This window comes from Scleropages formosus, chromosome 16 (assembly GCF_900964775.1).
Source record: "Scleropages formosus chromosome 16, fSclFor1.1, whole genome shotgun sequence".
NCBI classification, from domain to species: domain Eukaryota; kingdom Metazoa; phylum Chordata; class Actinopteri; order Osteoglossiformes; family Osteoglossidae; genus Scleropages; species Scleropages formosus.
The window spans coordinates 16960017-16974957 of record NC_041821.1 but is presented as its reverse complement, the minus strand read 5'-3'; the positions used below and the strand labels follow the sequence as shown (position 1 = coordinate 16974957).

The following is a 14941-nucleotide window of genomic DNA, read 5'->3' as shown; positions in this document are numbered from 1 at the left end:
CGGCGAGGGGGAGCCTAACACGGGGCGTAAGGCTGGAGGGGGAGGGGACACACCCAGGACGGGATGCCAGTCCATCACAAGGCACCCCAAACAGGACTCAAACCCCAGATCCGCCAAAGAGCGGGACCCAGCCAAGCCCGCTGCACCACTGCGCCCCCCCCCCAATCACATAACAATTGTATGCAATTTATCTATTCACATTGTAAACTATAAGTCAATGTGGCTGACATTGGTATTCTCTCAGGAGGAGACAGCAACAGAAAATAAGGCTCAATCTGAAGTTTGTCTATGAAGGTTAACCTGTTAGGTGAACAAGAATCAATGCCACAACCTTAGATTCAATGGATGGTATTGAAGAATAAAACATTTTTTTATTCTTGAAAGCTGATAGCAATGTTTAGAAATGTTATGTATGTTCACTAAGGCCTTAAGAATAAATGTTTTTGCAAAAATACTGTTTCTTGCATGAAAACTGATTTGCAAGCATATAAATGCTGCATGTTCAGAAAGGCCTGAAAGAGTGAGCTCGTGGGTTCTAATTGTGTTGCGGATATATATATAACTCTGTGTCTCTCTCTCTCTAATACATTCTTTAATTCTGAAGGACTTTGTACATGTGGCTCTGAATTTGCTTGCTTTGATTTAACAATTGCTTGTCACTATTTTTTTCATCTTTAAAAATACTTTCTAACCTTCAGCATTATATTGTGATTCAAATTTCACATGCTTTATGCTTTCAAATTAATATTTGATATTTATATAGTTGAATCTTCACAAGTTTCTTATTGCTGAACTAATACCTAATAATGATCAAAATACTTAATTGCTTGAGTGAAAAATATGTATTTATCTTGGTACAAATATAAATGTCTGGTTGTGTACCAATATCTGTGAAAGAAAGTAATAATCTTAAGGACAAATAATTTCAGTTTTGACTTATGAACATACCACTACTACCTACATGAGCTCACACTCTTAGTCCTCTTGAGGCAAAGGCTGAGATTTCTATAGGCAAGGTCACACACAAGTGGAATGAAGCTTCACTATTAGAATAGAGCAGGAGACAGTTAAATGCTCCTGTAAGTCACTTAAGAAAACAGTTTTGTTAACAGCAAAAATAGGGCTATTGCTCAACATGTTCACTTTCTTAAACTTAAATTTCTTTTAAAAAAATCTTCAGGTGTATTTTAAAGGTAAATTTGAGAGAATATGAAGATATTTGTTAATAAAACACATTAGTCTTATACATTAAGATTGTGCATAAAAACAAAGTGGTATATATTAAATATATTCATAAATATTAAATATTCCTTCATATTCTTATTCTTCCACACCTCCCTTATGCAGAATTGAAAAAGTGCATCTTGCCCATTGCCTATTTTCTTTACTGGGTTTAATCTAGTTTGCAATTATCCAGTTGTGCAAGATTCTTATAACCTTGTTTTTGGTATGGTTAATGTGGTTATTTTCTGATTATTCCAGTATAAGGCACTTAAATCGGCAACGACAGTCTTACAAAAATAACTGCAACGATGTCAGACTGTGATTCATTTTCAAACTACAGCATGAACAAGATATAACCTGGATGTTTGGGTAGGCATAAAAATATCCCATTTATGCATTTATAATTACAGGAAAAAAAAAAAAAAAGACTGCTGCATCGGGCACTCGGTTACCTGTCCTCTCCCAGAAGGTCGGAGGGGAGCACTAGCCATCTTCTGCATCACCTGAAAACTGTCACCTCGACAACATTGTATCAACATTGAAAGAGTTCCTGGCAACCAAGCGGGCAGTCCTCGCCCTCTGGTATTACCTCCTGGGCCGACCCTTCCGCCTCCGCGCCGATCGCGCTCCTCTCCGGCGGTTGCAGTCCAGGAAGGACACCGATGCCAGCACAGCACGTTGGTATCTGGCATTGGAACCTTTCTCTTTTCAGATGGTACGCTGGCTGGGAGGTGACCTTGCGGTGCCCAATTTCTTCTCCAGGTGGGACGGGGATTGTCGAGCTCAGCCAGGCGCTCCCGGCTGAACTCTGGCGGTGGATGAGTACGACATGCGTGACTGGGGGGGGGGCGCGGTCAGGTAACAAGCTTCACCTGTACTTTATTTTGATAGTCACTCGCAGTCCTTCAAATCTATCCTGCAGTAGGATGGCAAGGATGATATGGCCATCCGCCCGACATCTGCCCATCCTGCCGAGGATGGAACCGCTGCCCACGCTTTGTCCTGTCCCTCCGACCGCTCGCCATGCTACAAAAATACTGCTCCTATTTAGTTTTTTTTAGGATTTCTACAACGTTGCATTGCCAAAAAATAACGAGAGAGAGAGAGAGAGAACGGTCTAACCCTTGACCGCGTTATAAGTGATCCTGCGTCGGTTCTACGGGGCACTTGCTGTCAGACTTCCATGTGGAAGAGACTTACTTGAGCTAATTGAACAGCGTCTTCAAAGTGATGCTTCACGTGGGTAAACTGCGGACACGGCGCGACGAATCAAAGACGAGCGATTCTTCACGGCGAGTCGGCGACCGGTAATCCTGCCAGCGTCGGCCGGATCCGCTCACAGTAACTGAGGGTGGGAGGGATTGCCCCTTATCGAAGAGAAAGCGCCAATGTGCGTGATGAGGTTGGGCTCCAAGCTGTGCGCTCGCTCTCCAGGAAGAGACCTTGCGATCTGGTACAGCGCTATGTCCTTGGCTCTACCTCGTGCGCAGAACACCCGGTCGAGGTACTCCGCCACCCGGAGCGAAGCGTTGCCGGGGAACAGCATGGCCGGGGTGCAACACTCCGTGGCCGGGGACACCGCGTACAGCTGGGGGGAGAGGCGCCGTATCTCAAGAAGGTAGTGTCTGCCCGCGAGCTCCACGGCAAGCATGACGTAGAGCATGAGAAATATCAAGTGCGCGGCCGAGAAGGAGAAGGACAGGGCCGCGCAGGAAGCGGAGACGAGGAGCAGGACGGTCGCCCCAAACAGGCCGAGGCCCACCCACTCCAGAATGCGGTAAGGTTCCGGGTTCCAGTACCTCTGGAGCCTCTCGGGATGGTACAGTTTCACGTAGAGCGACCGCGAAGAAAACCGCCGGGAGAGCAAGTTATAAATCACGGGGAAAAAGTCCGCCGAAGGTAGAGCATCATCTTCGAGCACGACGACGTTTTTCGGCCGGATCCGCTCCCACCCCTTCCTCAGGCAATAGATGTAGTCCCTCTTCTCCTTTTCGAAGATATTAGGGGAACGCGCGACTTGTTCCATCTCTTCCGAGGACCTTCGGAGCACTCGGACCCTTTTCTCCAAGAGGCCGGCGTCTTCGTTGCCCCGGGGGCCCGTCTCCACATCGCACACCAGCACTTCCGCGCAAGCCCGTCCTCCGCAGGCTCCCGTCAGCGACGCCAGCCGTCGCATCACCTGGAGCAAGTAGTGATATTCTTTGCCTTGGTACCTTGCGGCGGTCACCACCGTGACCAACAGCTCCGGCGCCTTCCGGTCCCCCGCGCCGGCAAAACCCGGGGGCAGCGTCGCACCGGGGTCCTCCCAAAAACGCAGCGCCTCTTGACCTCTCCTGTAACTTTCTTCCAGAGCTCTGTCGCTCATAGAATTCAGGTAGAGGGACTTCATGAAGTAATACGAGTAAAGCGATCGGTGACAGAATAATGGCAGTATAACGGCAAACGTCAGAAAACAAAGGGCCAGTCCCTGCGACGCGGTACGGGACGGTCGCGCACGTCGACTCGCGAGGGCTTTGCACCAAGACTTTTGAAGACACTTCTTCGTTGCTAGTTGAAACATCTCCGACCCGGACAATCTCAAAACCACTTCTCCTAAAGAACAGTCGCGACAAGTTCAGACAATTACCTCCGTTCCTGCTCGGACGATTACATGATGGCGGTATGTTTCCAAAGAATGAAATACGTGGCATTCGTGAAGCGTTTCAACGGCTGGCTCTTTTTCGTCCCCATCATTACATATTATTATTCAGTTGTTTCCCAAGCTCCTGAAGATCGGAAAAATATATCCCTTTTGCATTCTCCTTTCCGTTTCCTGGAAGGAGAGACAAAGCGTAATTTTTCATGTTAAATCAAATCATAACTCCTTTGATTACATTTATCTATTTATCAGATGCTTTTCTCCAAAGCGACTTCCAATGAACCCTATGTAGTGTTATGATCCCACACACCTTATTCACCGCGGTGACTTACACTGCTAGATACACTACTTACACTGGGTCACTCATCCATACGTCAATGGAACACACTCCCTCTGTGTCACTCACACACTACGGGGAACCTGAACAGCATGTCTTTGGACTGTGGGAGGAAACCAGAGCACCCGGAGAACATGCAAACTCCACAGAGACTGAACGGGGATCGAACCCACCTCCCCTCCCACCACCCAGGCGCCGTGAGACAGCAGCGCTACTTCCTGTGCCACCATGCTGCCAATTAGTCAGGTATAATGCAACATTCTGCACACAGTCTACTAAATGTACTATGTGAAAGCATCTCCTCACATATTCTCACACCCTGGATTTAAATCCACCTTTTACTAAACAGGCTTACTGCATTAATTTATACAATGTTCTACAAAACAGGATATGTGAAAGTGGGCTCAGTAAACTTATCGACATGTTCGCAGACAAAAGTACTATTACATTTCAGTCTAAACGCAGATGCAGTGTTTCATTATGTTTCAGGCTGCAGAAGTACCATTTGACATTCAACTGTCAACTGGAGCGCTTCTGAAAAGTACTTTTGACAAATAAAAAGATATCAATATTCAATGAGTGAATAAAAATGCAGACAATACTGAATGTGTACTGACAAGAGGCAAGCGATACATTGTGTTGCACAAACAGCTACGCAGGGGGTCCCCACTCTATGATGCTAATATGGAGCAAAATTATGGGCTAATTTTTCCAAGAAGAAATAACTGAAAATGTTGCTAATGTAGGCTGACTGCTGCTAGTTTTGCCCAGTATGTCTCTAAATGCCATTACCCAAAAAAAAAAAAAATTATATATATAAAATATCTGTGGTGTCACTACTGCTACAAGAAGATGGAAACTGAACTGTTCTTTTTACAATATTTGTCAACAAAAATGATAACCAAGGACTGTCCAAGTTAATCCTGCTTGTACCAAACATACCCCAGGTTGTTTTCTTTCTACATAAAATATGCTTATTTCTCAAAGGGAATACAGTAGTTGCAGGAATATTTGAACCCACAACCTTTTGGTTTCAAGTCATCGTCAGGCAGCACAGAGTAGTGCGGATGAGCTCTTGTGCAAAATGTCTCTATGGTGAAGTCTCTGATTAATTTACCTTATACCATCCTTTACTTTATATTCGTACTAATATAAGATATTATTATATAATTGGGGGGGTGCAGTGAGGCAGTGGATTTGACCGGGTCCTGCTCTCTGGGGGGTCCGGGGTTCGAGTCCCGCTTGGGGTGCCTTGCGACGGACTGGCGTCCCGTCCTGGGTGTGTCCCTTCGCCCTGTGTTGCCGGGTTAGGCTCCGGCTCCCCGCAACCCTGTACGGGACAAGCAGTTCGGACAGCGTGTGTGTGTGTGTATTATATAATTATATTCCTACTGTGAATCTCTTTTGTATTTGGGCTGAAACATTACTTTATTGACACTTATGCCAGGACACTGTTTTTTTTTTTAAATGTGTGAGGGGACACAGCTGACAACGTAATGGTTAGAGCTGCAGCCTTGGGACCCAAAGGCCACATGTTCAAATCCCACCTCCTGCTGTAGTACCCTTGAGCAAGGACCTTACGCTAAATTTGGGTATATAATTGTAAGTCGCTTTGGAGAAAAGCATCAGATCAGTGTTTCCAATCTGTGCAGAGACAAACTATGCTCCTTACTGGACTGTTTGTTCTAAATGTGATTGACAAATACACTCCGATCATGCAGAGGACATGAGGTCCTTTTCGGCATAAATACCCGTCTTAGTCAAGGGGCACGCTGAAAAACATAGCAACTTCATACCGCTGGCAGAACTCTTGGGTCACGCTTTGGCTGAACCAACATATATTTTCAACGGCTGTGGAGTTCTTGCTTTCTTCCACCGCTCCTGTTCCTGACCAACACGGACACAGATGATCTGTTCACAACTGTGTTGTCACTTTTGTTCATATTAGTATTGGCTGTTGTAGCACCACGTGGCGAAAAGTTCCCCCATAGTGCGTGAGTGACAGAGAGAGTGTGTTTCTCTGGTCTATGGATGAGTGACCCATTGTAAGTAGTGTATCTAGCAGTGTAAGTCACCGCGGTGAATAAGCTGTGTGGGCTGGTAACACTACATAGTATCCATTGTAAGTTGCTTTGGAGAAAAGCGTCTGCTAAATCAATGTAAATATGTAATTGTAAAAGACTTCTCAACTTTACAAAATGGTCTTTATGCACCAGCAAAGGATGACTTTGAGTTGAGGAAAAATATTAAATAAGAAGAAAAAATTTCCACTCAGTCATCCCAACTGCACATACACACATAAGTGCGTAATATAAATACATATACAAGTATACACAGATCAGCCACAACATTAAAACCACTGACAGGTAAAGTGAATAACACTGATTATCTCGTTGCTGTGGCACCTGTCAAGAGGTGGGATACATTAGGCAGCAAGTGAACAGTCAGTTCTTGAATATGATGTGTTGGAAGCAGGCAAAATGGGCAAGCGTAAGAATCTGAGTGACTTTGACAAGGGCCAAATTGTGACGGTTAGACGACTGGGTCAGAGCATCTCCGAAACGGCAGGTCTTTCGGGGTCTTTCCAGAATGCGGTGCTTAGAACCTAACAGAAGTGGTCCAAGGAAGGACAACCGCTGAACGATTGCCTGAATGCTGGCTAGGATAGAAAGGTGTCAGAACATACAGTGCATCGCAGCTTGCTGCGTAGCCGCAGACCGGTCAGAGCGGCCGCGCCGACCCCCGTCCACCGCCGAAAGCGCCTACGAAGGGCGCGCGAAGCTCGGAACCGGACCACGGAGGACCACCTCCGGAAGAGGGCGGCCCGGTCCGAGGAATCGCGTTTTCTTTCAGATCGCGCGGACGGCCGGGTGCGTGCGCGTCGTTTACCCGGGGAAGATGTAACTTTGACACGTACCACTTGCTTAAAGATTGTTGCAGACACGTACACCCCATAATGGCAACGGTATTCCCTGATGGCAGTGGCCCTGCCACACTGCAAAAATCGTTCAGGATTGGTTTCTTGAGGAGCACGGTAAAGAGTTCAAGGTGTTTACTCGGCCTGCAAATCCGATCGAGCGTCCGTGGGGTGTGCTGGAAAGAAAAGTCTGATCCACGGAGGCCCCACCCGGCAACTTAGGGGACTTAAAGGACCTGCTTCTAACGTCTTGGTGCCAGATACCACATGACACCTTCGGAGGTCTTGTGGAGTCCAAGCCTCGATGGGTCAGAGCTGTTTTGGTGGCACGAGGAGGATCTACACAATAAGGCAGGTGGTTTTAATGTTGTGGCTGATCGGTGCATATGCACACACACATAATATACATAGAGTATTAAGATATATAATATGAAGAGCAGACAGAGAGGGGTCACACGGTTGTGCAGAAACAATTTCATCCACCGTATTTTTTCTAAAATTACAGCTGCATCTGGGAATTTTTCAGAAACAATGCAGTGAATAAATCAGGGTGTGTGTCTATTAGTACTTTTTTTTTTTTTTTAAACTCACAAACTGAAGGTGACCAGATACTGACAAATGCGCTTGCGATTAATCTGTTCGATCCTCCTGGGCAGTAAATTACAGTTGGAATTTTAAGGTAGAACAATTTTTTTTTTTTTTTTTTTTTAAATCTTTAGCCCTTTTCATCTGACACTTTATCCTACTCACTTGCTTTTTCTGTTCTCCGCTGCAGCACTTCAAGCGCACAAGTAACACGTGGAGAAACGCGGCAAGCAGCAGATGGCGAACGTTACGCGCATTTCTCTCTTCAGACATTTTAAATGAGAATTAATGTTGCTTCCTGTTAATGAACTCATGTCCAGGCCATAGTGTTCACTGCCTCCTGTTGACCGTATATAGAGGAACTCCGAGAGCAGAATACAGGCCATGGTGGTGTGGCGTGTAGCGCTGCTGCCTCACAGCGCCAGGGTGGTGCGAGGGAACATGGGTTCGATCCCTACTCGATCTGTGTGAAGTTTTCATGTTCTCCCCACGTACGCGTGGGTTTGCTCTGGGTGCTCTGGTTTCCTCCCACAGTCCAAAGGCATGCAGTTCCAATGGACCGGTGACTCTAAATGGTCCACTGTGTGTGTGTGGCAACCCTGCGATGGACCGGCATCCCATCCAGGGTGTACTGCACCCTTGCGCCCAACCCTCCCCGGATAGGCTCCGTACCACCGCGACCCTGATCAATACAAGTGGTTAAAGTTGCATTACAGCTTTATTATAAGATTTTAATAGAAGCTAAAGCATGATTAAAGTGAGGGATTAAGCTGCGTGAAGCTTTTACTGTAGGGTAGGGGGCCGACTTGGAGACATGATCATGATGAATTGCGAGTTAGTAGGAGGCCGCCGGTCGCACCCGTGTTCGCAAGCGGAGCGACGAGCGCGACTCGTGACTCGTGACTCGGCACCTTCGGAAAAAGATCCCGAGGGAGGGAGGGAGACTCGAAAACAAAGTGCGCACTGTTACCGGGTCCCTGTCCTCACTTTTAATTCCGTCTGAATGGCTTAGTTTCTGTTAACTTTTTTTCTCCCCGAAATATGAACGTAAGTTCCAGTTACACGCGGTGTGAAACCAACATGTCTTCCAGTGCAATCCGATCGGTTTCTCCTACAGTAATGTTACAACATTAAGAGATCATCTCTGACTGACTAGTAGTCTACATCATGATGATTCAATAAATTTCCTACATTCAGAGGCCAAGAAGAAGAAGAGAGGCTAAAAACCAAAAGCCGCTTCAGCGCGTCTCAGCAGGACTACGATAGGTACAAGGATTCAAATGTTGCCGCAACGTCGAAGAACGAAACGCGCGTATATTTATTAAGAAAGCATCATAAAACGTGTACAGTACCTTGATCTTTGCGGCGCCAACGTGAGCTGCCGTTCGCTGTAGAACGTCAACGCTGTGCCGTGGCGCTCCAGCCCTTGCGCACGCAATTACCGTACTGTGTGGACTATACGGGCACTTGCATTTCTCGGGTCAAAAGGAAAGGGCTGATTCTATTGGCTCCGTTAAATACCGCTGTTACAAACTGTCGAGACCTTAAAGAAGCGAAGGGAAATCGAAAAGATTTTACTTTTTTTTACAGTTAAAGACGGGTCTCAGTAAATGTTGAGGCAAATCCAACTTGTCTTCCTGCTTTTTGTGCATAACTGCTTTGAATAACTCACTGTTGCTATTGTGCCCCCGCCCCAATATCTGACAAGTTGTTTCGACACTTGTTATTATGGGAACTAAATCTTGATCTCTTAAATAACCCCCCTTGTGTCTAGTCTCGTTTACGCGTAAGGATTGTACCTATATATTTCAAACTAAATTCAGCCAGGTTTAGGTAACGGAAAAAAGGCAGGGTAATGTTATACATAAAATAATAACTTAGTATAATTAGTGCGAAATTTAACGCATTTGTAATTATAACAATACATTTAAGATAGAGAAACAATGTGAAAATAAATATTATCGGTGGGGACGCACAGAAAAATGCAGGTACTGTATACAGACAATTTTGACATTCTTGCCACAAGATGGCATTATTTATATGTAAACTAGCAGGATCTGTCACGATTTGTCTCCATAGTACAGAAAAGTCATAATGAAGTAATCGTGCTCGTTCAAAATTGTACTCTAGTAAAAGGTATCAGGTGAAAAAAGTACTCAAGCACTCACGTTACTTTGATTCAGACGAAGGTTTTACATGTTATCAGTCAGTGGCAGGTTAACAGCTACAAAATACTCATTGGTGGCGCAGTGGGTTGGACCGGGTCCTACTCTCCGGTGGGTCTGGGGTTCGAGTCTCGTTTGAGGTGCCTTGCGATGGACTGGCGTCCCGTCCTGGGTGTGTCCCCCCAGCCCTATGCCCTGTGCTGCAGGGTTAGGCTCTGTCTCCCTGCAACCCCGCATAGGACAAGTGGTTTCACATAATGTGTGTGTATGAAATACTGATTGATCCAGTCTCTTCAATTAAATAAATCTGCTGCGCAAACAAAATTCCTTATTGTCAATAAGATGAATTGAACAGTTACAGAACAAAGGTCACAGTCTGCTAGGTATTATTATTAACCTTAATGTAGCTCACCAGTTTATCCAAGGTCTCTGCAATGGACTGGCGTCCCGTCCCCGGTGTTCGTTTGATGCGTAAAACTTTTTTGTTACATAGAAGAGCCCATTTGGTTGGTGTGTGGTGGCATGACAGTTACAGCACTTGCAGTACTTCATTGTTCACTTGCTGGTACAACCAAGGCTTGGTCACTGGCATGTAACTCCCAGCGAGAACGTGAGCCCCTCTCTGGCCATGTCCTCTACTGCCCACATGCTTATGCAAAATCTTCCTCTTCCACACCGTGTCGGTGTTGGAAATTTCACACATCCGGCTGTAGTTCTTTCCAAATAATTACTTTTGCAATGAACGTCTTGTTAAATGGTAGCAGGAAGGACTGTGCCATTGACAATGATGGACAGCCCCCTGAGTGGCCACCCTGCACCACCTGTCATGATGAAGAATTGTTGCCTTCCATTAAGGGTCAGTCCAGGTTGATATGAAGCAGGTGGAGGGTGGACTAAAGAAGAAACCAGAGGAAACAAGAAAATTTTTCCTACACCGAGGAAATAAAAGGGGATAGTATTGATGGTGATTATACATGTCTTTTTGATCAAATCTGAGAGGGCAAACAAGCCTGGACTCGCAGCAGAAACAGTGTGCCACAAGGGTGTGAAACTCACTCATCACATGCCAAACTTTTCCATCACGAGTGTCTCTTTTCCCCTAAACGAGTGCAGCGGTTTGTAAGTTTTGGCTTACGAACACAGGATTTGTGAACTTTCCTGTAGGGATTATTAAATTAGCATCCTTAGATAACTGTCAGTCATTTTCACAAAATAATGCGCCAATGTCCAACACTTTAATATCATTGCCACAGTTTTGTGGAACATTACAATGAAAACAGCGGCTTGCACAATCACGGCTGGCACAGGAGCATCGCTGTGCCTGCCCCGCAACCTGCGAGACAAAGGAATCCAACACCTTCATGTTGCAATAACAGGGTGGTGGAAATGGGAAGGCTGGATGATGGGATGGTGTAAACACATGGTCCTATAGCACAGATACACTGTCTAAAGTAACAAGATGGACTTGTCTTTCTTAACATCTCTATGCTATGCAGTTACTCTGTCTTTTAATCTTAGTCACATCTTTCTTCATTATTTTTTTGTAACTGAATGCATTCCTAATACAATCCTGTATTACCTGTGCAGGTAGGAACAGTAAAGAACAGCCTTCGTAAAAAAAATAATCAGTAACGTTGGATAATTCTGAGAAGGGATGGGCAGTGTCAGTCACTACAGGGACTGTGTTGTGCTGCTGTTCCCTCTCCGGCTCTGACAGGTTTTCCCTCGATTGCTTGAACGTAATTCTTGAAACTAGTAGACATTTTCAAAACAGTTAATGTAACCCGAAACACTCAATCACGTTAACTAAAGAAATTCAAAACATTTCACCCCATCCCCGACACAAGATATTTAATCTGCTCCAGGGTCATAAAACAAAAGATGTGTAATCATTGTTTAATGATAGGAGGCAAAATGGTTTAAAAAAAAAAAACTGTATTACATTGTCAACTGAATTATAGATAACTTTTTTTAATGATCCAATTATAACCCTATAATCAATGATTCCAGAACAGAGTTCGGTTTTGTATCATAGCAAATACAGATGCCACCGAAAATTATTAAAGTGCTGTAAATAGATCTGCACTTACTAATTCAGCAGACGTTGTTCTTCGCACAAGCAACGTACAATTCATAGATGATTGAAGTGTTTTTCACCCACAGAGATGGAGCGATACGTGCAATAAAGCAATTCCTGAAGTACCAACGTGCGTGTTTGTGTCCACGTTTAATCAGAACACACGTTCTGATGAGTTCCATGCATTTTACTTGTATGCGCAAAGCTGGAGATCTGATTCCTGATCACTTACAATGAGCACAAGGAAATGTACAACAAAACAGATTTCAGTACCGTAAACTGAAATAGCAAAGCAAATGTACAGGTCAAGATTGCTACAATGCATATAAAGCGTGTTACATTCGGCTTATAGATTTCATAAATCGTCTCAGATCTCTCAGGCAATCTGTTATCAATATCTTTTTCGGTGCAAAATAGGACGATATGTGGAATATGCACCCTCCATAGTCTTCTGCAATGATTTTCTAATTTCATGTGAAATCTGTAGTCGCCTTCAGTCTAACGTCCCCCCACCACCCCAGTGTCTGTCACCACATGTCCAAACACCCCTCCATCTGACAGTTGGATGTTGCCGTTGCCTCTCTTTCCTCTGTTCCATCTTGAAACAGCTTCAACATACTGATGGCCCTCTCTGTAAATAACTCAGACCCACTAACTTAGTGTTGAAGTATTCTGCAGCATTACATCTATACCTGTTAGGTGAAGTTGGAATGTTATCACATGATAAATTGATTCCGAGGAACTCGCTCTTCTGTCAAAATTGTATAATTTTTGTGTTTACCGCAATCTACTTAAAAGATTGAAAATGAGTTACTGGCTTAGGCATTTTGTGTAGAAGCCATGGGAATGTATGCAGCTACTTGATAATTGTGTTCAGGCAACTGAGAAAATTAAGGTGTCAAAACCCCACTCATAAGTATTACAGTAGAGCCCGACCTGGGACTCGGGTTGAATGCTTACGCACATTTTTCTTTAATCAACTTGTGCTCTAAATAGTTGCTTCGCTTTACTCGAACGAACCGATGGCGATGTATTCGCCGTGGTTCGGCTGACAGCTTTCGTCATTCCTCAGCTGCACTTCGGCAAAACCGTATCTGTGCAGTCAGTTGCTTGGAACACCTGCGACTTAATGGCTTTCTGATGACAATCGTGTGTTTGAACAAAGAAGTGGGCAGAAACCACCTTAGCTGAGCTGGGGTGGGACCGATTTCGTGCTGTGAGAAGGAGTTCGTACAGACAAATGTCATGGGTGGGTCGGTGTGGTGACTGCACTGGAATGCAGGGCTGGACTCTAAGAGATCAAGAATGCTTCTGTGTAGGACTTTTCTCCTCGATGACGGCACGCTTCTTCGGTGACACCTAAAAGTTCTCGTTGTGATCAGAAACACGTATGAAACAGTAGTTTGCTTCTGTTGCACAGCAGCTTGTAGTCTTCAGGGATTTTTTTGCATTTGCATTAAAAATCTTCAGAACCTTCATCCTTCCGCTGTCCCTAAATACAGTTTCCATCCTTGGGAAACTGCTCTTCTGAGCCTACCTTTCCAGCTTCGTCGGTTCCTTGTCTACAGCGAGTTAAAATTAAAGAAGGTGCACAGTAAAACAAGGGGTAAATATAGAGCAGACAAGAATGGGAAATATGTGGCGTAGCAGAAAGGACAAAAGATTTGTCAAGTAACCTGCACACTTCATAGGCCAGGTTGAACCAAGTAAAAGCGCGACCTTGAGCTTGTCGGAGAATGTTGCTTTTCCTCTGCTAGGAAAGCCTCGGCCTTCCTGCTTCTTCGAACACCTGTCTACGCACACAAGTCAACTGACGGTGAAATATTTCACTTGATGGAGAATGTGGTTCTGAAAGGGCCCGAATCTGACTTTTTGTAAATGCTAAATACAGATTACGGCCGGGATTTCACGTTGTGCCGTGCGGGCAGAACTTTTGAAATGGATGTGAAATGTCTTCCGGCAAAATAGATTTGAGAAGATAATTGAAACAAGTTGTGCACTTAGTATTTTTGCGTACCGAGTCTTAAGAAATGTACATAGGCTGTGTCTGTGTCCTGTCCTTTTATGCTTGCTGCTAACAACTGGCAAAACCGGTCTGAGGCTGTGAAGCAGGTGTGTACCCGCTCTGCCATTTCCCTTTGTTTAACTGCAGCTATGAGGTTGGGAGCATTTTGTTTGTTCTTCTCATCTCTCAGATTTCATGAATTCCATTGTCAGTCAGAGCATGTGCTATGACATGGGGCGACTCCAATCTGTACACATTTTTGAAACTGGAGAATAATATTCAGGAAAATCTCGCACATGAATCTTTACAGCTGTCTCTTAGAAACGTTCCATGTTTGTTGTGTTAAAAAGATCGACACAAAGGAAATTCTATAACAGCAGAAAGGATGTTCAGACTTGTTGAGGCTACAATAGCCTTTTAACCACACAGATGTTTTCTGAACCGCTTGTCCCATACAGGGTTGCGGGGAGCCAGGGCCTAACCCAGCAACTCAGGGCGTAAGGCCAGAGAGGGAGGGGACACCAGTCTGCTACAAGGCACCCCAAGCGGGACTCGAACCCCAGACCCACCAGAGAAGAGGACCCAGTCCAACCCACTGCACCACTGCACCCCCTGAGGCCTTTTAACCCTTTGACTTCTAATTTTCTCTAGGAATACAAGCCTTATCTGTGAGTCTTTGTGAAGTCTAGCTTCTCCAGTTCCTCTAGGAGTTAAGAATAAAAATTGAAAGAAGACACCGTGTCTTTCCGATAGCTGTGTTTATTTGCAATTAAGAGGGGGTCTGGTGCAGCGGGTTTGGCCGGTGCTTGCTCTCTGGTGGGTCTGAGGTTCGAGTCCTGCTTGGGGTGCCTTGTGATGGACTGGCGTGCGGTCCTGTCCTGGGTGTGTCCCCTCCCTGTCCAGCCTTACGCCCTGTGTTGTTGGGTTAGGCTCCGGTTTGCGGCAACCCCGCTTGGGACAAGCGTTTCAGTCAGCGTGTGTGTATTTGCAATT

General features: G+C 45.2%; 1 protein-coding gene across 1 annotated transcript; it reads right to left on the bottom strand.

Moving 5' to 3' along the window:
* Positions 1–108: 108 nt before the first annotated feature.
* On the bottom strand, positions 109–9130 carry pgap4 (post-GPI attachment to proteins GalNAc transferase 4). The gene is made up of 2 exons (XM_018751008.2): positions 9054–9130; positions 109–4036 (listed from the first exon to the last, which is right to left on the bottom strand). Exon 2 carries the CDS (start codon positions 3782–3784, stop codon positions 2561–2563), a length of 1224 nt encoding a protein of 407 aa, XP_018606524.1. The 5' UTR covers positions 3785–4036; positions 9054–9130; the 3' UTR covers positions 109–2560.
* Positions 9131–14941: the final 5811 nt, after the last annotated feature.

What these genes read in the sequence shown, in the direction of transcription:
- pgap4 (XM_018751008.2), bottom strand. Translation starts at nt 3,784, where the DNA reads ATGTTTCAACTAGCAACGAAGAAGTGTCTTCAAAAGTCTTGGTGCAAA.